The sequence below is a fragment of the Cyclopterus lumpus genome, chromosome 7 (assembly GCF_009769545.1).
Source record: "Cyclopterus lumpus isolate fCycLum1 chromosome 7, fCycLum1.pri, whole genome shotgun sequence".
Lineage (NCBI taxonomy): Eukaryota > Metazoa > Chordata > Actinopteri > Perciformes > Cyclopteridae > Cyclopterus > Cyclopterus lumpus.
In genome coordinates this window covers 16,454,132-16,477,374 of record NC_046972.1, presented here as the reverse complement: position 1 = coordinate 16,477,374, position 23,243 = coordinate 16,454,132, and the positions used below count along the sequence as shown (strand labels likewise).

Here is a 23,243-nt window from a genome sequence, read left to right as displayed (position 1 = left end):
TGATATCTAGGAAGGACATCAATGACAGGGTTCAGTCGTGATCCAAAAAGATAGAAACAAACCACGGTAGAGAACGAAGTGGAGAAAGATGGGGAGATAAAACTACTGCCATTCCCCAAATGCTCCAAACTGATGGCTGTTGCTGAACTCACATATGGTGCATGCTGTGCCATAGCTGAAAGGGTGCCAACGTGTTGTTCAGCCAACTCTACTCACTGCCAGATGAAAACTGGCAAAACGCAGACAGAATTAAACCAGATGAGCAAATAGCCTGGCTGTGCCCCTCCCGGAAATATCTACCAACCTTCTGTGTCGAGTCACCTACTGTATGTAGCGTTACGCAGCCGAGCCAGCTGAAAGGAATTCCTGCTGCGAAAGGAAAACACTCGACTGTACGTATGCCTTACATTTTCGTTTTGAAAACAGCTTTCCAGACATTCTGGACCTCTTCCCAGCGGAGTAGTTTTGAATTTACAGTCAAAAGAACAGACTCTTCCACCCGAGCCAACAGAGAGTCAGTGAGACGCTGGCCGGTGATACAGAGAAGGATTACTCTACGTGGCGGATATTCTTATCATCAGCTCAGAGTGAATCTAAGACCAACATGTACATTATCAGGGAACACTGCTATATTGATGCTCACAGTCCCGTAGATCACTCCAGGGTCACTTAACTGTACTGGATAGAAGATTGAAGACGTGTAGTGCATGTTCAAATACCTTCTGCTCAATTACGTTGGTGGTCTGATAGTTAAGGATGGGCCGCAGGCCGTGGGAGTCAGCGGCAGCTTTGGGATCCAAGCTGAAGTTCAAGGCCACATATATGGAGGAGAGTTTATCCCTGAAGTCTTTCTCATCCTGCAATCCAAGAAACATACCAGAGATTTTGTCAGATGCAGTTTGTACAAACAATTGAGAATGTGTTGAAATATATAGATTCTGATAACTGAGTACCGATCAAATACCGATGCATTTACATATACAATAATGATAGGAGTCCTATGTTAGTAGTATACAACCGTTAAAAATAATTAACAGCTGTATACTACCAACAATGTATATGACTGCTATCATTGTTGTCTGGTGAACATGGTCAAATATATACAACGGAAGAGTGCCGTAAAACTTTCTTTTATTATCTAGTTGACAGGTTTTGATGGCATTTTGCCAGTTCCGGCTAAAGTTATACTTTTCGCAAGCGCATGTGCAACAGCTGATTATGGAAGCAGCTGACAGATGTGAGACATCTCGTTAATTTCTCTTTTCTGTTGAGTTGCCCATGTGCAGGAGCGATCGGGCAGGACGTACGGATCCGGTAGTGAGTGATACGTGTTGTTGTTCCTGTGTAGCGTAAATTAGCTGGTAAATGAGCTGGTAAATGATATGGTAACGTGATAACATATCAGTGCAATGACTTGCATACACGCCAATACCCGATCCATCATTAAAGGCTGTAACAGAGGCGTTCCGATACCGGTATTGGAATCTGCTGGTCAAGAATATCCCAGGATCCAGGTTTCCATTCTAAAATCGTAAAAAATAACCACGGCTACTACTCAATGTTTTTAGTTTTTTAAACATGCTGAGACACAGTAGTCACAAGACAAATAATCACAGTCATAGATGTCTTGCATACAATATTAGATTTATATATTATTTTGAAAAAGAGCATACTCTGAGGTAGATCTTGGTGTTGTGGCATACACGCTCGCCATGGCGCACGCTCACACTCCTCTGGAGCAAGGGCTGCTGGGAATCCAAGAACAGAGCCCTCCACACTGCACCTTTCTGCTTGTGCTTATTACTATCCAGCTGCACCTCCACCTGGAAATCTGGAACACACACACACACACACAAAAACACAGACACAAATGAGCATTCATGGCATGACAAAAAAAAAACATTATTACTCTGAAGGACATAAAATGTCATCAATGCAACTTAGACTTAATGGCACGGAAAACGCTTGTATATAAAGGGAGAATCAATTAGAGACAATAACTGTGGGTTGATAGGGAAGAGGAGCGAGCACAGAAGCAGTTTGATCATTAAAAGGTGGATCATAGAAGATGCAGAGCACATAGCGCTGTGATGTGGGACTTTGGTGGGGGCTGGAGCACACTGCGCTCCATTTTCTTGTCATTACAAAAAAACTACAGTTTTTTAAAAATATTACCACTGGTGGCTATTTGACAATTTTCTGACTACTAATAAAGGGCAGATGTGAAAAATTGGCTTACCTAGGATGTCTGGCAGGTGCTTCCCATCAGCAGATATGCAGAAACTCAGGTTCACACTGTTTTGGACAGAGGGGACAAAAACATAATGAGGGATGCATATTCATTTATGGCAGAGATTAAGTATAAATACACTAAACACACAAGACCCCTCGCTTGCCCTCACTTTCTCTCATGGCCCACTCATGTCAGCTCCTTACATGTTTCACATTACAAGGCGCGATACGTTAACGGGAATACAATGCATAATATTAAAAAATGCCAAATGTTTGGAGACACACTGGCATCCGACCGCTTTCGCCAGCCAAGCTGATAGATTGGTTCGTCTCTGTTTCCACACACATACAACACGCAAGGAATAGGAGAGTTAAGATGGGTGAAATTGGGCGACTCAGGTTTCAGTGCTGACCAGTCAATGGCAGTCTATATAAGCCTGTAGCTCTCTCCCATGACATCAGCCGCACAGCACTCTGCTGCTGTCCAAAAGTCTGCAAACCCAAAACCCCCAATCCTTTAACTATTAAACCCACACAAGAGAGGCCGAGCAAACTCTGGAAGAAGTGAGAAAGGAAAAAGGGAGAGCGTTGAAAAAAAAAATATATATATATATATATATATATAACACAGGAAAGGGAAGAGAGGTGAAAAATGAGACGTAAAAGACACAGAGTGTACTATGACTTCTTCCGAGGAGTAGTATAAACTTCATGTATAAGCTTCTGCTTGTTTCTGCATGACTGTGCTCACGCTCACGGGAGTCTTCGGGTCCTGATGTTTCCCAGCTGTGTTCCACCACCAAACAATATCTCATTCAAAAGCAACAGCAAAAGCCTTCCAGCCCCTCCCCATCCCATTATCCCTTGTGCTCCCTTTTCACCCCCACCAAAAACTCCTCATCACCAGGCAACGTAGTGTAATCAAGACACATGTGTATACAAGAGTTTCCTTTATGGGTCAGGATCTGGAAAGGGGGGGGAAGCAGACACGCGAGCGTGGTGTCAGCCATGTCGGGCAGCGAGCAACTGTCGCCTGTTTCCTCTCCCCCCTTTTCTGGAGCTGAATGCTGTGCACCTTTGGTCGAGGCCAAAAAAACGGCTAACAATGCTGCTATTCAGCGACTTATATCTCTGCTGCTCAACAGAAACATGGTGATATGAAGATATTCTGAAAATAGGTCAGATAAAAAAGGTACAAATAAATACTGTGACTGCTTGTGGAAAAGGTTTTCCTTATCAGAACTTCCTGTCAGGATGGGAGTGTTGTTGCATGGAGGGGAAATGAGAAAGCATCCATCTTTATTGCAGTTACCAACAGAGCAGTACTGAAGCCAAGTGGTGGTACTGGACAAGTTGATGAACACTCACCAGGAAACAGGAATGCTGGTGTTTCCATTGGTGACCATGCAGTTCTTCTCTTCAGGGTTGATCATGGTGGGGTGAACTGTCAGAGAGGCACTGGTGTTAACTATTGGGCGGGATCTGTGTAAAACAAAAAGAAAGTAGATTGAAGCCCCAGAGTCTGTGAAGAAGACCCGCTCTCTATGTAGATATGAAGGGCTGACAACTATTCTTAGTTTCAAGTTATTATACACTATTACAAATATAGTTGTACATATTTTATTACAGTTCTGTTAAAAGATCCACCAAAATGATACACACTGGCATTATAAAAAGGAACAGTTTGACATCTTCAGCGAAAAAAAAATGTTGAGTTAAATGAGAAGATCAATACCACGCACATCTGTCTGCAAACAGTTAGCTTAGCTTAGCACAAAGACTAGAAACTAGGGGAAATGGCTCGCTAGCCCTGTCCAAAGGTAAAACATCTGCACACCAGTACCTCTAAGACCTACAAGACAGATGTGTAAGTTAAAGTGAGCGTTGAATGTGCTGGTGGGTGGATTTGGACAGAGCCAGGCTAGCAGTTTCCCTCTCTTCCCAGTCAGTATGCTAGGCTAAAATAACAGTCCATTTACTGAAGACATGAGTATTGGATTTCTGAAAAGGAAAGGGAATAAGCAAATAAACACACAGACTTTATGGTTACATACATGTGATTCAAAACAACGCACCTATAGAGAACTGCCTTATTAACACCAAAGGCACCAACAATGAGATCTGAGGAAATAAAGGATCAGAATTAGAAAACATACTGCAAATATAACAATATATTGATGGCCATTGCATACTTGCGACCCCACTCACCTGGATATCCATTCATGTCCAGGTCCTTGGCACCTCTGAGGGCAAATCCAAAGCTGGCAGGAATCGCACCAGCAGCCCACTGGCCAGTTATCACCTGAGATGGCTTTTCCCTGAGTCCTTCTGAGTATCCATTATAGATGTAGACCAGTCCCTGCCGATCCTCCCCTCCAAATGGACAGCTTATTGCCACATCTGCCAAAGGGCAAAAGTGAGGAAAAATATTAGACTGTACCCACAGTAGTTCTGTGCAGATGTTAACGTACTGGAGAACATTCCTTTAATAACAAGGCTTAAAGTGTAAGGCCAGCGGCTCTGTGGGGCTATACTCAGGCTTAACTTGTGCTAAATGCTGGGTTCCAGCACAGCTAAGGCTGATTATGTCATTAGTGTTGCTGTTATCTGGTCATAAACACAAATGTGTAGCAAATTCAGAATGAAATCAAAATGTGCTCTTCTCATAAGTAAAGGCCTGGAAAACGGACTATTATGAATTGGGTAACGGTGAATTGTCATTGTTAAAAAGTTGGTCCCCAAAAAGACGAAGTTTGGGAAACACTGAATTTGTGTAAGTAACCTAACAAACCTCCATTGTTCAAATGAATCACACTTGTAAATATTTGAGCATTTCAGTAGGATTGAATAGAAAGAAATAGAATTCCTTGCCTTTGTTTACTCCTTTCCAAAAATAAATCAAGATGCTAACAAATTTTACTTCCAATATTCCATCAATCCCCCTGCTACAATCCCCATTCTTACCATTGAAACCATCCTGGTTCAGATCTCCTAAAGGTGCAATGGTGCTTCCAAATCTCCCATACACCTGGCTGCCTGTCAGGTAAGGTAAGTGGAGCTCCAGGTTCCCGGGGCCCCGCTGTAGGTAAACATAGACCCGGCCCATCTCTTCCAGGCGGCCATCGGAGCCTCGGACCATGAACATGGGAGCTCCCACCAACAGGTCAGCCATCCTGGAGACAAGAAAGGAAAATCACAAATTAATTTATGCTCAGACACATTGACACCTGTAATGGGATGATGGTGGCATCCAATCTCAACTCTGCCAGAAAATTATCCAGCAAAAATTATCCAGCAAGGAAGAAACAAAGGAAGGCAGGGAGGGCAAGGCAACTACTCACCCATCACTGTTGACGTCAGTCGTTGCCACTGCGTACCCAAAATATGATCCCATCTGTAAAGAAAAGGGTTTCCATGACTGAAAATCTCATCCTCATGAGACATTAACATCATCAATATTTAGTTTGTGCTTAAATAATACAACACAGTCATACTGCACTCTGCATCGCGAGAAAAAAGGGAATCTTGAAGGAAACACGAAGGCCCGATGGGTTTAACAGGGGAGGCCCAGTTTGGTGCCGTTTCTGTTCAAGATCAGTTTAATTTCCTGAATTTTCTGTCATGAGCTTTGAGTTGGAAAAGCACATTGTAGTAGAAGTCTGAATTACCAGAGTGTAAGAAAATTCACATGCAATTTTATTTATTCAGCTGAGTCAATCATCACTGTCTAAACGAGCTCAGTGCCTTTCTATTCCCACAATCATTTGCACAAATTGCCACCGCACTTTCCCCTCCATAAAAGCTTTACAGCAAACCACGAAAGACACCAAAATCTAGTTAAGAGAACGTTCTCAAGGAAATTATGTTTGCTTACACTGCCTCAACAAATTAAGAGCTCTAATGAAGAGCCGGGAAGTAAAAACACAGAGGAAGTTGAGCATAAAGGAGCTTTTGCTCCGCTGAGGCTGGAGCTCTCCGACTCACCTGCTCACCAGTGTAGTTAATCATGGTCTTCAGATCTGTTCCGTTCAGAATAGACACCTGCAACACAGCAGCCACATGTGGTGAACTTCTTTTCATACAGTCTAATATAAGCACAGTCTCTGGTATGGAATTCACTGCAAAAATAGTTCCCACTTTGACAACATTACTACGGTGGTTATCTTTCTTTTTTTGCTTTCCATTATCGGCTCCAAATCTAAAGCCCAGGACTTTCATCCTAAAAGCACCAAAATGGGAGCCAAAATGAGAGCGATGATTAAGCGTTCTTACCGAACCATAAAGCATGAGTCCTTTTGGAACGCCGGCCACAAAATCTGAGGTGCACAGAGATATGAAGCAAAGATTAAGGGTGGGGGAAACATACAAGTCAAGCCCAGAAGTAGGGTAAGAGAATTCCAATATTGAAGACGTTTCCAGCTCAATAATCATATAAAATAGTGTAGCTTGTGTTCACTCCAGCTGTAATATTTGCATTGCTATGCGATTGCTGTTATGTGTTTTACATCCTGCACGCATCACCTACCATTGGCCATGTGCGTGCATACCCTATTTTCTTTACTTACCTTCCACCTGATCACCACTGAATTCCCCGACAGCAATAGAGTAGCCTGTAGACAAGAGGACAGATGTCAACCTCAGCTTGCATGGCAAACAAATGACGATATGTGTCAATGTGCATTCATCATAAAAGCACCATAGCTTCCCTTACCTTGGTAACTGTCATCATGTTCAGCCTTCACCTGTCTGGTTTGGATCTGTCCCTCCACCGACTGCATGAAGAAGCCTGGATAGTACGCTTTGATGATGTCCTCCTTAGCTGCAGTGATCACCTGACCTGAAGTAAGACCAAAGTGAAATGAAAATAAAGTTGGAAGAACATTTCGAGGCTTTGGTTTTTCTTATTTTAATGTGGCTAATTGGTATGCCATACATACCTTGCCAGAAGTAGCTGCCTGGCCCTCCTAATACCACTCTGCCATCCTGAAAGATAAAACTCAGAATTATTATAATGGGAAAGGAAATAATTAATCCCAGAAACCTCTGGTGGTTCACTAACAGATACTTAGTTATTACCGTTGTGAAGTCAGCACTGAATCCTCCCTGACAGTAGCCTTGTCCCACCGCATCACTGATCTCTGAAACATGCAAGAATGGAGCATCATTAACTATTTGACGTAATAACCAAAATGTCCCCTTATATGACTCCCACATAGAGAGTTGACAGTTACCTGTGCGGCAGGGAGCATACTCCACAAATTTGGTGAAATTATGGACTGAGAGGTAGCAAGTTCCTGTAGCGTCAGAGTGGGGGGACATCCTGTTCAGTCCGCCAGGAGTAGAGAGGGGCACAAGCCTGGGTTAGAGCGGAGGTGGAGAGAGATGGGGATTGTCGGGGAAGAAAAGGGGAGGGAAGAGATGTGGTGATGAATGGGGTGAGCTTTTAGGTGGGAGATGTTTTTCTAGTTGCAACATCACACTGGTGAACTCAGAAGGAGACTTAGACCGAGGTCAGCGGTACATCTGGAGCAGGGTAACCACCGTAACTCAAGCCAGGTCACAACCCACACTATCAGACCAAACAAGAGGCGGCCCATCTTCTGACGTCACGGTGGGGGCACACAAATATTTATTTATGGTGTGTTGAGACTGGAGGTGAAAACTGGACCCCAGTGACAACAACTTAATGTGTGAGAGACATTTCTAACAAAGAACACAATGTCAGAGTGAGACATCAGTCAAAGAAGACCGTTTCTCACAGTGTGGAGCAGGCTTCACTGAAAGCCATAATCATTAACAGCAGAAAGCACCAGTGTTGTAGTGTGGCCCAACCCCCAAAATCACCTCTGAGAGGGTCACCTTACCAAAATTGTGTCCCCGTGAGAGCGCACAGTGGCGCCGAACCATTGGTGGGACTTGAAATCAACCTGATGTTCTGTGTCGTTGAGCAGGACGGTGCGGTCCCCTGGGAAAAACAGGAGAAAATGACACTGAGTAATAGCACTAAGAAATAACATGCATTCCTTCATGTGGGTCTTGAGTTTCTGAATTCCCCTCGCAGGCCCTGGACAACATCTGGACATTTGGCAGAAAGAAAGCTTAACACCAGTCTTTACACAATTTTTCATGCAAAGACTATCAGGGTGAGAATTTGAAAAGTATGGCATTCGCTACTCGGCCACTGTTCAGAAGAGAGTAGTTATCTTGGCTTGGCCGGGTTTGGACTGGACTGGACTAGTTTAACCTCGTTGACCCTTCGCTCTGTTTGACCACCTGGCCACTAGCGCTGAGCTCCCACTTCAGCGCTTTGACAGTAGCAGGTGACATGACAGATGGTCTGGGGAGTCAGATTTAAAAACACTGCTTTATCGGTGGACAGATGTTACGTCTGTGGCTCTGCAGCAATGGAGAATGAAATGCAAACAAATTGATTCGGCAAGGAAGTCACATACCTTCCATATAAACTCACACACTGAGGGCTTCAGAGTGTGAGCTGACATCTTTAAGGAAAGTTCAAATGGGAGGTCAAAATCAACTGAACCACTCCTACTTTAACCCCCTGAAGACTTTATCGAACCACAGGCATATTGCAAAAGAGCAGAACAGGCGCTGACGCTGGATACTGCAAGAGATCATGACCTATGTTGATGTGAAGAAAGAAAGCAGGCTGTCGGCCCCTGGACTTTCCTCCCAGCCAACTCAGCAGCCTGGAGCTGCTCCGTGTCTTTGTGGAAACAGCGAAGGGACTGGGGTCCAAGGATAACATACACACTCTGGCCCGGCTTCCTCATAGCAACCTCACAGTCATCTCTGTTTTGGCACACACTTCTCTCCCACTTTCTCTATTTTCATTTTCAATATTATCTCCAACTTCTTCTTATTTTTTCTTGACACTATCTCGCCCCAGACTCCATACCTGTACGGCCTTTTCTCTCTCCTTTGTTTGCAGTAAGTGCTGCTACCCCTCACCCAAGACAATAAGCAGAGAGATTATAGTTTTTTTTAATAAGCAATATGCAGAGATTATAGTTTTTTTAATAACCCATCTGTATTTCTGCCTAGTCTCCAACTTCAGGGTTTCCTGCGAACATTATTCATCTCGAGCCTACAGCAGTGAGCTCTGCCCCCATGTGTGAAAAGAAGAAGTGCTTCAGCCATACAGTTAATAACATGACCAGCACTTCAAACGGCTCCTTGTAAGCATGTTGCTTTAACTAATCTGCATGCTACTTTTTCTTAAAGCATACACTTTAATATTGTCATAACTAAGGGGTCTTTGTTTGGACAAGGCCAATGCAAAGCCACCAGGGAACGGTATGAGCTGTGGTCGCCGTCAAAATGAAATCCATCAAAAAGATACCAAACTTATGTTGAAAGATCGTACACATGTTGAGTCTGTAGTCCATAGTAGGCAGTGAGTGACTGTTAGGTTGAGTCATGTTACCAAGGCAACCAGTGGCAGCAGCAGAAAATCCCCTTGTAATTCATAACTGTGATCAGTTATCTATCCATGTACATTACATTACATGTCATTTAGCTGACGCTTTTATCCAAAGCGACTTACAATAAGTGCATTAAACCATGAGTCCAAACTCAGAACAACAAGAATCAAGCAAGTACAATTTCTTCAATAACGTTAAACTACAAAGTGCTATCAGTAAGAGCCATTTAAGTGCTACTAAAGTGCTACTACGGCGCTACCTTCCCTATTCAAGGTATAGTCGAAAAAGATGTGTTTTTAGTTTGCGACGGAAGATGTAGAGACTTTCTGCTGTCCTGATGTCAATGGGGAGCTCGTTCCACCAATGAGGAGCCAGCACAGCAAACAGTCGTGACTTTGTTGAGTGTTTAGCTCGAAGTGAAGGAGCTACAAGCCGATTGGCAGAAGCCGAGCGAAGTGAACGAGGTGGGGTGTACGGTTTGACCATGTCCTGGATGTAGACCGGACCCGATCTGTTCGCAGCACGGTACGCAAGTACCAATGTTTTGAAGCGGATGCGGGCGGCCACCGGTAACCAGTGAAGGTCGCGGAGGAGCGGAGTAGCGTGGGTACATTTCGGGAGGTTGAAGACCAGTTGAGCAGCTGCATTCTGGATGAGCTGTAGAGGTCGAATGGTATACAGTAGTCTAGCCGTGAGATGACCAGAGCCTGGACCAGGACCTGTGCCGCCTTCTGAGTGAGAAGAGGTCGTATTCTCCTGATGTTGTACAGCATGTACCTACAGGAGCGTGTTATTGCGGTAATGTTGGCAGTCAGGGAGAGTTGACTTTCGAGTGTCACACCGAGGTTCCTGGCAGTCGGAGTTGGAGCCAACACTGAGTTGTTGAAGTTAATAGAGAGGGATGTAAAAGAAAGGGAGGCACATAATGCCTTAATAAGCTCACATGGTCTAGCATTGTTTGCAGCATTAGTTCTGTGTCACCAGAATGGGTGATGAAAGGTTCTGTTTGTTGTCTGCGAGAGTCGGAGGAAATTCAGGGTGGAGATAGAGTGGAAGCCAGAGACAGGCTCCAACAACATGCCATCTGACCGAGGTCCCCCTGGGAGGCCGGTTAGAATGGTGAGCGCTGATGTGACATGGTGCCGGGCCCAGTCTCTCCCGGGACCGGCAGAGGAGTGTGGGGGTCTGGAGTGCGTCCATGGACTCACTCTCGCCTTTGAACCGTGTGTGAGACGACAGCCATTAGTGGAGTTAGAGCCTCTGCGTGTGTGTGTATGTGTGTATGTGTGTGCGTGTGTGTGTGTGTGTGTGTGTGTGTGTGTCAGTGGGGTTGAAGACAAATGGCCAAATTCACTCATCACATCAGCTGCCCCTGTGGGAGTACCGACAGCAGGGGAACAGAGGGGGACAGAACTGAGGAACAAGGCTCTGGTTTCTCCCTCTTTCCTTCTTCCCCTCTGGCTTTCTTCCCCTCCCTCCCTTCCTCCCATCCTGTATGTGCCCTTCTCACACCCTCTCTACTGCCCTGGCTCCCCTTCGCTCCTCCCAGATCCATAAACGGGCTCTTATCTCAATGGAGGAGGAAGTGTATGGGAGGGGGCCTCTGGCCACTTTGACCCAATTAGTTAGGCTAATTAAGAGGGTCTATGGCCTGTGGGTCAGAGCTCAAACACACCGAGAGACAGTGAGACCTATGACACCATATACGCTCGTGAAAGATAGCACTCCTTTACAATAGCATTCGTAGTGGAGAAAGTCAAATGAAAAGGACAAATGGTTTGTTTAACTCTTTTTAGATCACATCCGCGGTAATATAGTGCACCGATTTGACAATAAATGCAAAGAATATATATTTTTCGAACAAAATCTTTTTTCCCTGAAAAACAATATATGAAGTGTGCTAATGTAAGCTAGCACCAGGGCATCAACCAATCTACAACTTTTAGCAACACGGTGTGTGTGGAGACACAGTCCTCTGTAGCTTCGTTACATTCCAAGCAAAGAATTTTATATAAATCTCTCTTGTAATTGTATACAACTAAATTATATTCTGTAGTACAAACGCTGATACAAAAGATGCTTTACCTTCCACTTCACTGAGACTTCATAAGAAAGATTCTAAGCAATCTTTTTGTATTGCTTTCATATTTACTAATCAGAATTGTCAGAGAAAACAGTCACGGCTACAGTCAATTAATTGCAGCAGTAAATGCCATCCATGCAACAGCTTCCATTTGCAGCATCCATGATTTGATTGTTCCTCGACTGTATGGTGGTTCTGCTGTGATCCAGATGTTGGAACCGACTTTGGCGCTCTGATCAGCTGCTTCAAAAGGCCCTTAGAAAATATGAAGGACACTGACAGCCGGGTGACGAAACTTCACTGTGAGGCCTTGCTGCTTTTTTTGGGGGGCCTCCAGCCAGTGAGTGATGTCAAGAAAAAACGTGCAAAGATAGTGGAGCAAAGGGTACCGAGCAGTGGTGTGTCCAATAAAAGAATATTGTTAAACTAGGCTGGTGAAACACTGTGGAATATTTCTCCCTATTGTGCATTATGTACAGTGAATGTAAGTTGACCCACAATGCTAAGCTTTGATTTCTCAGGAAAGAAGCCAAAAGCACCGCAGTAACTGTCACTCAAACCATGTGTGTGTGTGTGTGTGTGTTTTTTAGGGTATGTTCAATCTAAAAGCTAGCAGTCATTTTGCTTTGGTTGTCCCTTTCCTCACCTTCCTATGGCTCTATAGTGCAGAACAGGCTGATGGGAGGCCTGACAACATACTGAAACATGAATCCATTCATTAGACCACCTCTTGAATGTCCTTGTGTTCTCTCAAACCACTTCACCTAATTCTGACTCAAGTGGAGCCACCGGCGATATCTGCTTCACCTGTCATACAAACAGGACATTTCTTTGTGAGAACTATTTGTTTATTGGTTGCTTATCTCCCTTATAGCTCCAGGTGCAAGGCAACACAAATACGACCTAGGTGAAGGAAAGAGTATCCTTCAAAAGCCTCTTCAACACCCCATTATCCTGTTCATCCCCAAAGAGGGAACGGGAAAAAAAAGGTTCACCCTGTGTCCAAAAGCCCAAAGTAACTGACAATAGCTCAGTGGAGTGGAACGCTGACGCCTGATCCTGACTCGTTTGCTGACAACAGGAGCAGAGAGGAAATGCTCTGATGGCATCAAAAGCGAACAGAGAATCAGTAAATCTCTGCTGTTTTGAGATAATTTAAACACCACATCCAGTTTCTCAAACCAGGTAGTCGCATGCAATCGGAGTGCAATAAAAAAAAAACATGAAAATTAGAACAGACCTTCCAAACAGCTCTATACTCATGCTTACCTTCAGTATCAAAGTCGATGGTGTGACAATCTGCTTGGCTGAGGCTCCATGGGCAGTAGAAGACAGATCCTCCCTCTGTAACCTGAGCCTGCTTGGTGTTGGCTTTTGGAGCTCCGATCACCACACTCGCACTGCAAAAGAATGACAGAAAGAGATACACAACTTGCTGTCAATTTACAATTTGACCAAACCCGCATTTCTTTACCAAACCTGTGCTAAGGTTTGTAGCTCTTAACCTGGCCTCAATTAAAAGTGGCATTCCAGACCTCCGCCTCGACAGCTTTGAACATGATGCATGAATGCATTTAACCGCTTAGCAAGCAGTATTCTGACTCACAAGGAAGACATTTTAACAGGTTGCAGCACTCTTTTACATAATCCCCATACAACCAGGTGGAACTGCTGCTATGTCATGTGCACATGTGATGCTCACAGACATATTCACTCCACTCGTGCAGTCATGAGAAGCACTCACATGGTCACACAAGTGTCCCCGTGGGACAGGTTCAATCGGAAAACAGAAAGGCAGACAGGCTAAGTGGAGTCATGCTCTTGTTTCTTCAGCTGTGCCACTAAACTTCCATGTCCTGGGAGCGACACTGTACAACTACAAGAAGGGCAGCCGACCACTTCAACATACAGAGAACGAATCAGTGAGGTGACAGGTGAGTCTTTAAAGATGAAAGAGAAGAAGAAACGTGAGGGATGGTACGGTAATGGGGAAAACAGAGACTTGGGCATGGTAAAGTTGGACACAATATCCCCCACTAGATAATGTGTCTTAAGTGGATGATTTAGCCATTAGCTCACTCTGGACCCACTTGACCCGACCAGCATCACAGACATAGTCACTGGCATTGATGTGGGTAAAGGAGGCAAGGGACCACTGAGACCAGACCGTGTCTCGGGGCTCCAAAACAGGAAGAGCACACCCTTTCCTGCCCCAGATCATCCAACAGTGCATGAACGTTTACATTTTAGTTAAACTTGGCGTTCTTGCCCGAAGGGGACTCAGCAGAGTTCAGAGGAAGACGGGGGAGCCAGCATGAGTCAAAACAGCAGTTAAAGCATGCAATATTCCAAGGCATTGTAATCCACGATAATTAATCCCACTGAACCCATCTATTTCCTCAGATGACAAAACGCATGAAAGTTATGGGATGGCTTATGGAAAATAAATCTAACAGGAGGGAGCCAGACAGAGTGCGTTGGTGGTCAGGACAAAGCTTTCAAATCATTTCATCATCTGTGGTTTTGAAAACACATTATTGTGTGTAGAACAAAGGGAAGGTCACAGAGCAGAGCGTATGGGTTTAATATCACACCAATACTATAGTCTTAATACCTCCAAAGAGAAGATACAGTGCAATGCCAATTCCAAATGGAGCAGAAACTGCTGGTTTGTGTTGAAAGAGAGAAATAAAAACAAACAAGACTGACCACATAAACAGACCCAGAAATATCCAAGTAGCGCATGTGCAATAATCTAAAAATGATCACATTGCGACAGCTGAGGATCTCCCTCTCGCACCTAGATATGCAAGCAGTGAGTACATATTTACCACAGGCAGACCACACACACACACACACACACACACACTTTACTGGAGGAAGGATTACCTGTGCTGAACAACACGGCCGTACAGGTTTCGAAGGAGACAGAAGAACAGAAACCAATTTATGTTTCTATGGAAAAAAACCTTTTCCAAATAATCTGAATGCAAGCACATGTATGCAATAAGCAACACAACTGGAGGAACATGTATACACTAACAATGCCAAGGAAACTGGAAGCAGCAGCATCTTCTTTGTTGAATCAGATCTGAACGCAGTCCAGCCATAGTTGGCTGTGGGAGCTTTTCAAAGGGGGAAAAAAATACAGGAAATAACATAACAAGCAGATCATGCTTTAATCAGCCAGTTGGCGGTTGGAGAGAGTTTTCAATACCATACACAGATACACGCAGATGTGCGGACACACAACCCCAGATTGATAACAATCTAAAAGCACTAAATGAGGAGGAATTAGCATTTAATGGGTCTTTATCTGCTGAGGATCAGTCTAGAACTAAAACTAGTGTTTCTCCGCCCTACACCTTATCTGCTAGCTGTGTGCTCAAAAAGGTAGAGTTGAGTATCATTAGCATTTAATGAAGCTGTAACTGCAGTCGGCTGAGTGCTGCATTACAAATTCCTTTGTGAAAGGAGGCGGAGTGTATGATCGACTCTTGGTATGGGTATGCAAATATGTGCAATTGGAAGGAGGGCTTGCAATCCTCAGCTGTTCAGCTGAAGGGCAGACTCGTGGGTTTGTGTCCAAACCACTGTGGCGAAAGTGAGTCTCTGCCAAGGTGTAACTTGAAGCCTACTTCTGATTCTTCTGAGGACCCCCATCGCAAATAAATGAAAAAAGAAACTGCAGGCTGTAAATTGGTGTTCTGCCACTGTCAGCTGTAATCACCCAAATCAATATTCAGCTTACCGTCATCCATCACTTCTGGCTATCAGGAATCCATTTTGAGTGTATTCAGGGTCAAACTTCCTCATCACACGCTTTGGAATTTTTACTGCCACATTACTTTGTAGTTTAAAAAAACAATACATTTCACTGCATCCCAAGGAATTTGGCTGGCTAACAGTTTTGTCTCTACCCGATGACGTGTCATAATTGTTGTGGTGAGGTTCAAACGTAACTGGTCATTAAAACTACGCATTTTTATTTGAAAAAAAAGAGAAGCATTTTCTTAATTAAATCTAACAATTTTGCAGCAGCTACGTGGACCACTAGATGGCGCTCTAAGGGCCAACAGGGTGCCTCAGCCCAGTGGTTCGAGAATAGCTGGGAGACAAAAGGCTGTTCACTTCTCGGAGGGATTAAAAGCTGCACCCTCACAAGTCTGATTGGGATCACAGCTGACAAAGCTCAGGATGTTTTGTCTACTGGATAATTAAACCATTCTTCACATGCTCATTTGTCAGTTTCATGTTTCTATTGACGAATATTTAAACCATTTCACCAGAGAGCGACTTGAGCAATGCCCTAGTGGGGGAGTAGGAGGATGTAAAGCATTGGCAGCTTCATCATATCTAGTAGAGTCTACCCCACCAGCTGCCATACAGCAGCCACTAATGAAGCATTAATTAAACTACTGTAAGGGATTTGGGTTGCAAGTAAGGAATTCGTAAACAACAGCTTCACTGTGACTGAGAACTGGGTTTATCTCATTTGAAGCTCAAGTAATCAGAGGGCATTCTATAAAGAAATCACTCCCCACACCACAATTGCCAGACTGTAACCACTATTTTATGTGGGGTTGAGAGATTAGAGGTGATGCAAAGTGCTGGAACTTGCTGATGTGACACTTTTGTGCATGGCCATGGCTAATACAGTTTATGATGAGGTTACAGAAGGAGGTTGTCAGAGGGCAAATTCCTCAGTTACCCCCCCACCCCATCAGCCCCATTCCATATTTAATTGTCTCCCACCCAGCTGCAAAAGCTGATGTCATTTGAACACCATGATGACCGCTTTAAGCTAGAAAGAGGTGGAGGACAAATCGCATATGTTAAAGCCTGCCAGTGCCGGCTGCAGCCAGCACCTGCAGTCATAAACACGGCTCAACGAACGCTGTGGCACAGACAAAGGAGTTGTGTCCTTCAAACCACAGAGCTATCAACAAGTGCATAAACGCTGAGGTGGCTGCATATCAGTAGATAATCTCAGATGCAGTGACCTGATCTGAGCCAGAGGCAGAGGCAGCTCTTGACCTTCACTGCTCTCGCTCCCTAGGTGGAGAAGCGGAGGCAGAATACAACAAACATCTCTAAGGAATCCCTTCACCCACATAATGTAATGATACCTGGATCAATGAGAGTAGACAGTTAAAATTAATGAATAAGTGCATGATGTCATCTTGCAGCAATATTGACTTTTTCAAAGTACGCGTGGGCACTTGAGTGAGATCAGCTGAGTGACAGAAATGAGAAGGACAAGTAATGTGTGATGACTTATTCTAGACCTTATGGAGCCACGCGAATATCCTCACGTGCACTCAGAACCAAGGCCAGACAGAAGCTGTTTGAGTCCTTATGTCTGCCATATGGACGAGCGTCTATACACACACACACACACACACACACACACACAGACCACATCACACACAAACGATGATGAGAGTAGCAGTGCCTGCTGGGATGGCGTGTGCTGACTACAGAGAGTCTACTGTGCTGTGCTGAAGCCACTTTACTTGTCATAACGGTCATATGGTACAGTGAGAACCAGATAAAGGATATGTATGTTGCTTACAGGCCTGGAGCCAGTCTTTAATGACAACCTATAGACATTCCCACACTCCATTGAGATCTGACCCCGCACCGACCAGTATTGATCAGATGAACAGTCAAGTCGGTCGAGGATCTGATTCCGCTATCACCGCAAAACCATTTCCCTGGTATGCACAAAAAAATTGTCACACAGGAGAAATGGCAATGTTATGGTTTAGACCTTAATTTTACGATATTCTGCAGCTGTGAAGAAGTCACTAGCCTGGTAACGGAATCAGCAAAGTCCACACCAAGCTGATTTAGCGATTGCTGCTTTTACTTCCCACATTTCAGCAGGCAGCAGTCACTCTGTGTCTGTATTATACCATCCTGATGGGTGCATTTACAGTTTATGTGTGAAAACCAGCAGCTGCTCTATATAAACCACAAACCATGCAACAACAACAAAAAAATTATTACGTGCGGCAAGTGAGAAATTTGAAACCACTCTTAAAAAACAGCAAAATGACTTGTGGTCGAGCAAACCACATTTTCTCATACCATACTGTTTTCCCACCCCTAAATGCAAACCCTCCCTCCCCTTTTCACAGTCCAGGCGCTCTAAAATCCTTTAACTACTGGTGGTTCACACCTCTGCACAATGCCCACGTCAGGGGGTCCAGTCCTCTCACCTCAAGATAGAGAGGCTGTTGTATTAAACGTGATGATGGGGAGGGGAGGGGGGGGGGGGGGTGACGCAGCTGTTGAAACACTTTGTCTGTGCACCCCCACATGCATACATACAAAATTCACATCCAGAGACCGTAATGGCCAGAGGTTACGTCACATTTCCATTCCAAAAATGAGATGCTAATTTGAATTCCAGCCAGTGGAATTTTCATATTGTCACAAGCAGACTATGACGTCTTATGGCTATATTAAGGATAGTATTTATCAAGTCCCCATTGATGAGTCATTTAGTGGTCTGGTGTTAAAATAAACCAGGCCCCCCTTGCAGTCAGAGATTAAATCTAGCAAAGTATGAGTCAGGACGACCCTGACCAACGGCTAACTCCATTCCAAAGTAGACATGACGTCCTCCGGGCATTCCCAACTCAATGTAGCAGACGTGACAGCAAGGTCCACGGGCCCTTTAAACACATCATCACCCTCCACACTGACATCTTTTTCCAGTGAAACACACACAGGCTCATTATTTAAACCCCCCTTTACCTACAGACCAGTCAACGCTAAACAGGCACTTTATGTTTGAGACAGACTGCAGAGTAGCCAAGCTAAGTCTGTCCCAACTGACCTTAGCAGACACGAATGCTCTCAACCAACTGGCCTGATTATCATAGGTGTGTACAAAGTTTGACAACAGAAAATTAAGTTAGCTTTTTTCAGAAGACCAATAAATTAAGAAAGAAATGAGTCAGTGAAAATTACTTAAATGGAAAATAGAAAACAATTTCTACCGTCAGACAAAGGGCCCTATTGTCTGCATGTAACGACGAGAACCTGGATGAAGAAAAGCTTGGCAACACAAATATACAAGCTGTGCTCCTGCCGCTCTAACACTTACTGGTTTCATTTCAAAACAAGTCCATAGAACAGGACACCAATGAAATCAATCACACAAAAGTGATCATATATGGAGAGGCACCACTGTGAGAAAACATTGCAGCTTTAGTGGCCAAAAGAGACCTCAGTCCAATGTCAACATTAGTTCAACTCTAATCCTGTTTGAGAGGGTAAACTCGAGTAGAGGGACCTAAATGGACGGACTGACCCCGGCATGTGTTGGTCATGGCCAAACAATTTGAGAGATAGTGCACATCTCTGACACGTCACTGAAACGCAAACAGGGACTGGAACATAGTTCTATCTCCATCAGAAGGTCATCCATCATTGGACATAGTTTCTTAATGGCACTATAATCTCACTCAGAGCAGTGCAAAATGAAGTGGTTATAAATGTAGGTTTCCTCAAAAGTCCAACAGGCACCAGAACTAGTCTCGTCCTTTAATACGCTCCAGACCAGATCTGTTATTATTTGCAGCCCCTTGACCCTTTGACTCCTATCTTGATCCACTCCCAGATCCCTGCCTGGCACCGACGAAAGTAAAAGAGGAGGCAGTTACTGTTGTTTGATTATTACGTTATTTGAGGAGAGAGTCAGTCCCCAGAAGTTCTTCCCATGATGATGATGATGCGGGTTTGCGTAGGACTGACGTACAAGCATGTGAGTTGACCATCTTCACTCATGAAAATAATATACACACTGACATAGGACCATATCTCCTTTGTGTATCTGACAGGAGCCTTCATACACAGTTCACAGAGACTATCCTCAGGCGTTGTTCCATGGTGGGCTGTCTGCCAGTGTCCAAACTTAATTTTATTACACCGGGCCTAAGGACATGACAGACCCGCCGCGTATATAAACTTGTTGTCAAGGATGAGCATCAAACTGGGAGAAAGTAAGCCTTTGTGTTCGCAGGCCTGTCAGGGGCATTTATGGATGGTCGAATTATCTTCATCTGCCATCAGTCTCATTTTGCTCATGTATCTGCTGTAATGCAACCAGTGATGAACACAAGTTTTTTACTGTAGTTTTGTTTTGTTCAAATCGGAGCCGGGCTAACAGCAGCTCCTTCTGACAAGAAGAAACTCCCTGTGTAACCCTGAACTGACCTCACCCCTGGATTCCAGCTACTCCCCCGCTTCCCCCATGTCAGCGTGGGCGATGATGATGTGATGGCAAAAACAAGAGATAACAGAAACTCATTTCATGACTCTCCTGACATCTTCTGATATGCGTCCACTTCTAAGAAAACTGTGAATGAAAAGTGGCAGATACGAGTGGTTTGCAGATAAAGCGATGAGTCATGATCTTAAATCTGCTCTTGCGTACTTTGTTTTGTTTGACATTTGACTTCTGAATACATATCATCCACAGGACAATTACAGGGCACTGAGTTGTAGGAGGCTACATTTAACATTATTCCTGTTCTGCAGGAGCATTGTATCATCTCCTCCATGAGCATGACATCCCAACTGTAGAAAAGTTCAGGTGAAGTCATCATTAAGATGACGTCTACTCCGTCTCATACTTAGTGAGTCGTGGAGATGATGGGGAGAGCGGCTAGACAGTGGGGGGATGGATGAATTTAAAAGCCCTGCTGCAGAATGACATCAGCATAGGAGGAAGTAAGGAGGGGGAGGCTGGAGAGAGAAGAGGGGTTCATGCATTCAAGCTTCACGTCCTAAATCATAGCGCTCTCTTGAAGTCGCTGCTTCCCAGGCAGAGAGATGAAGACCAAGAGCAGCAGGCTTTAAAGAGACAGCGTAGGGGAAGAGTGGGGGGATGTCCCCATGGCTGAGGGTCTGACCGTCCAGGGAAGTGGGGAGGAGAAACAGGGAAACCAGAGCTGCTGCTGGCGGCCCACTCGGCACAAAGCCGTTCCTCACATCCCAGCATGCAGGCTGGTTGAACAGTGGGGCGAGACACCGCTGGTGCTGCTCCGCAGACACAGACCCCGCCAGGAAGTCTGATCATGTCTGAGTGAAACCTTGACTGCGGCTGCACAACCTTTTGGTAATGATTATGACGATTCAGTACACCAAAGTGTACTGATTGTATATCAACACAAATGCAGATATGTCAAGCAGGTTTAGTTTTCTTTTTACTGCATCCCTGTTGATATAAAACCTACATGCTCCTCGGACAGTCAAAATGTCCCACACTATTATTTTTCCCTCATGCTACTATTAGACCTAACCACAGGCATGTGTGCATGAATCCCTCAAAATGACTGATGCCAAAAGGGAAGAATGTGAGACAATCACAGCATGCTGGGTGTCACAGGGATCCCATCCCTACTGAGCCAGGAAGCATCACAATCTGCAGCAGCGTTTCAGACCAATAAGACGTGATGGCGAAAGCTTGCAGTTAACAGGCTTTTGTTCCCTGGCGTTTAAAGGCTGAGGCAGGTTAAAAGGTCAGAATTAAAATGGCATTTTGTAGAGCGATGAGATTAGGATTCGAGAGATTTAAAAAAAGTTTAGTGCATTCTATTTTCATGATGTTTATATATATATATATATATATATATATATATATATATATATATATATATATATATATATATATATATATATATATATATATATATATATATATATATATATATATATATATATATATATAGCACTATCTATGATTTTATGTAGGAGTCCTTTAAAAAAACACTAGCTAATTCACTCATGAGTATATTAAATTGCAGTAGGCTGTGTGCACACGGAGGCGTGTGCGCTGTGCGTCGCGCATGGATCCTTCCACAGAACACCGTTTACACACAAAACCCCGAAATAAAACAGTCTATGGCTTCAATGCCAGAGCCGCCACAACACCATCCCACATTTCCTATTGGAAACTTATTTTACAACTTGAACAGGGCAGTTGTACATTTACATTTCTTGGCAAACCATCTTGTCCGCCGTGGAAAGTTTGGACGCCGCGCGCGCAACACATTTGTGAGAAACAGAGTTTCTTGAGGATAGAATGATGAACAACGTTCAGGCTGCACCGGGGCTCGTTGCTGAGAAGAAGTCCCGTGTGACTTTTTTCATGATATTATTATTTTTTTAAAAATTAAAAAAGGGAAAATAGCAGTACTTCTGTTTAAAAGAACTCACCTGGCAGAATCGGCCAGATAAAAGTCGACTGCATATCCGAAGTAGCTCCCGTTAGGTCCGCTGTACACAGCTGGGTTCTCCACGTCCAAGTTAAACGCCTCGCAGACAGAAACACAGAGGAATAGCCCGCTGATACAAAGGAGCCAGCGGGCGAGAAGGGCTGCGAGCCCCGGCGTCTTTACGCGAAACCGTTCCAAGCCCATATTTGAGAATAAATCAATCCTCTCAAATTGGTTTTAAATGTCGAAATTGTCCCAGTTTGTGGCGCTTTCGAGTCCCGCAGATCAAGCTTGAAAATGGTTGTAGATTAGGGCTAAAACTGCATCCCTGTAACTCTAACCCGTCAGTGTCTCATTAATGCTCCGTCAGCTCTTCTCGGCGTCAGCTCCTCTCGGCGTCAGCTCCCCTCAGTCTGCTTCTCCTCTCTCCGGGCCCACGCCTCATCTGCTCACCTACTCACGAGACACGGAGGAGCAAGGAGTTCCCACACCAGTGACAAAGTTTGGAAGAGGAGGAGCCTGTGATTCCCTAAAAAAAAAAAGAAAAAAGAAGAGGACATTTCTCGTCCACTGTCATGTTTACCAATGCGGTGTAAATGTGGTCACTTTTGAGTTCAAAGACTTTTATTTTAATGTCTCTGTGACACAAGATTATTAACCAAAAAGGACAATGAATAAAAAAATCCTCCTTTTGATTTTATCTCACGGTTATCTTGAGCTTGTGTGACTGTTGGGGTTAGGGTGAGGGTTGGATAGGTGATGGGAAGGTCAACAAAACGCCACATGAACAACCGACATATCAGCTGTTTAGAAGCCGAGCTGTGACTTACATGCTACTCTAGTGGATCTTTATCTTTTGAGGTTTTCACTGATAAGTCAGGGGAAAAAAAAGAAAAAAAGTCCTTTTTTTTTTGTTGCACCAGATCCTTCAATGATTCCATAAACCTGAGGAAACTATATATGAACTGCCACTTCTCCACTGGTCAAATAAACCACCCACATATACGAATGTCAAAGACTTATTTGTACAACTCCACACTAATTACACCTTTCTCACACACCATTGCATCTCAATGTGTGATCCACATGTATTTCTATCTAATTACAGGCAGCGTACATCTGATTTGGGCATATGATGTCCTCTGGTGCACTTCGGTGAGGGGGGGCAAGATGTCGTATTCCTGCCTCTGAGTCACACAAGACCGAGGAAAGGCTGCGACAAAACAACGACTCACTGAAATGAGACCTTTAATA

The 23,243-nt window shown here is 44.2% G+C and overlaps 1 protein-coding gene across 1 annotated transcript in view; it reads right to left on the bottom strand.

The window, feature by feature from the left end:
• Positions 1–22,433, bottom strand: part of itga5 (integrin, alpha 5 (fibronectin receptor, alpha polypeptide)) — a 36,254-nt gene extending 13,821 nt beyond the window's left edge. Inside the window, 19 exon segments of the mRNA XM_034536262.1 lie at positions 720–857; positions 1,674–1,831; positions 2,240–2,295; positions 3,601–3,714; positions 4,308–4,353; positions 4,441–4,632; positions 5,197–5,405; positions 5,574–5,626; positions 6,217–6,273; positions 6,505–6,548; positions 6,798–6,842; positions 6,944–7,069; positions 7,170–7,215; positions 7,309–7,370; positions 7,464–7,548; positions 7,550–7,588; positions 8,097–8,197; positions 13,027–13,157; positions 21,991–22,433. Of these exon segments, the coding sequence (XP_034392153.1) occupies positions 720–857; positions 1,674–1,831; positions 2,240–2,295; positions 3,601–3,714; positions 4,308–4,353; positions 4,441–4,632; positions 5,197–5,405; positions 5,574–5,626; positions 6,217–6,273; positions 6,505–6,548; positions 6,798–6,842; positions 6,944–7,069; positions 7,170–7,215; positions 7,309–7,370; positions 7,464–7,548; positions 7,550–7,588; positions 8,097–8,197; positions 13,027–13,157; positions 21,991–22,193 (1,905 nt within the window). The 5' untranslated portion in view covers positions 22,194–22,433.
• Between the last annotated feature and the right edge of the window lie 810 nt (positions 22,434–23,243).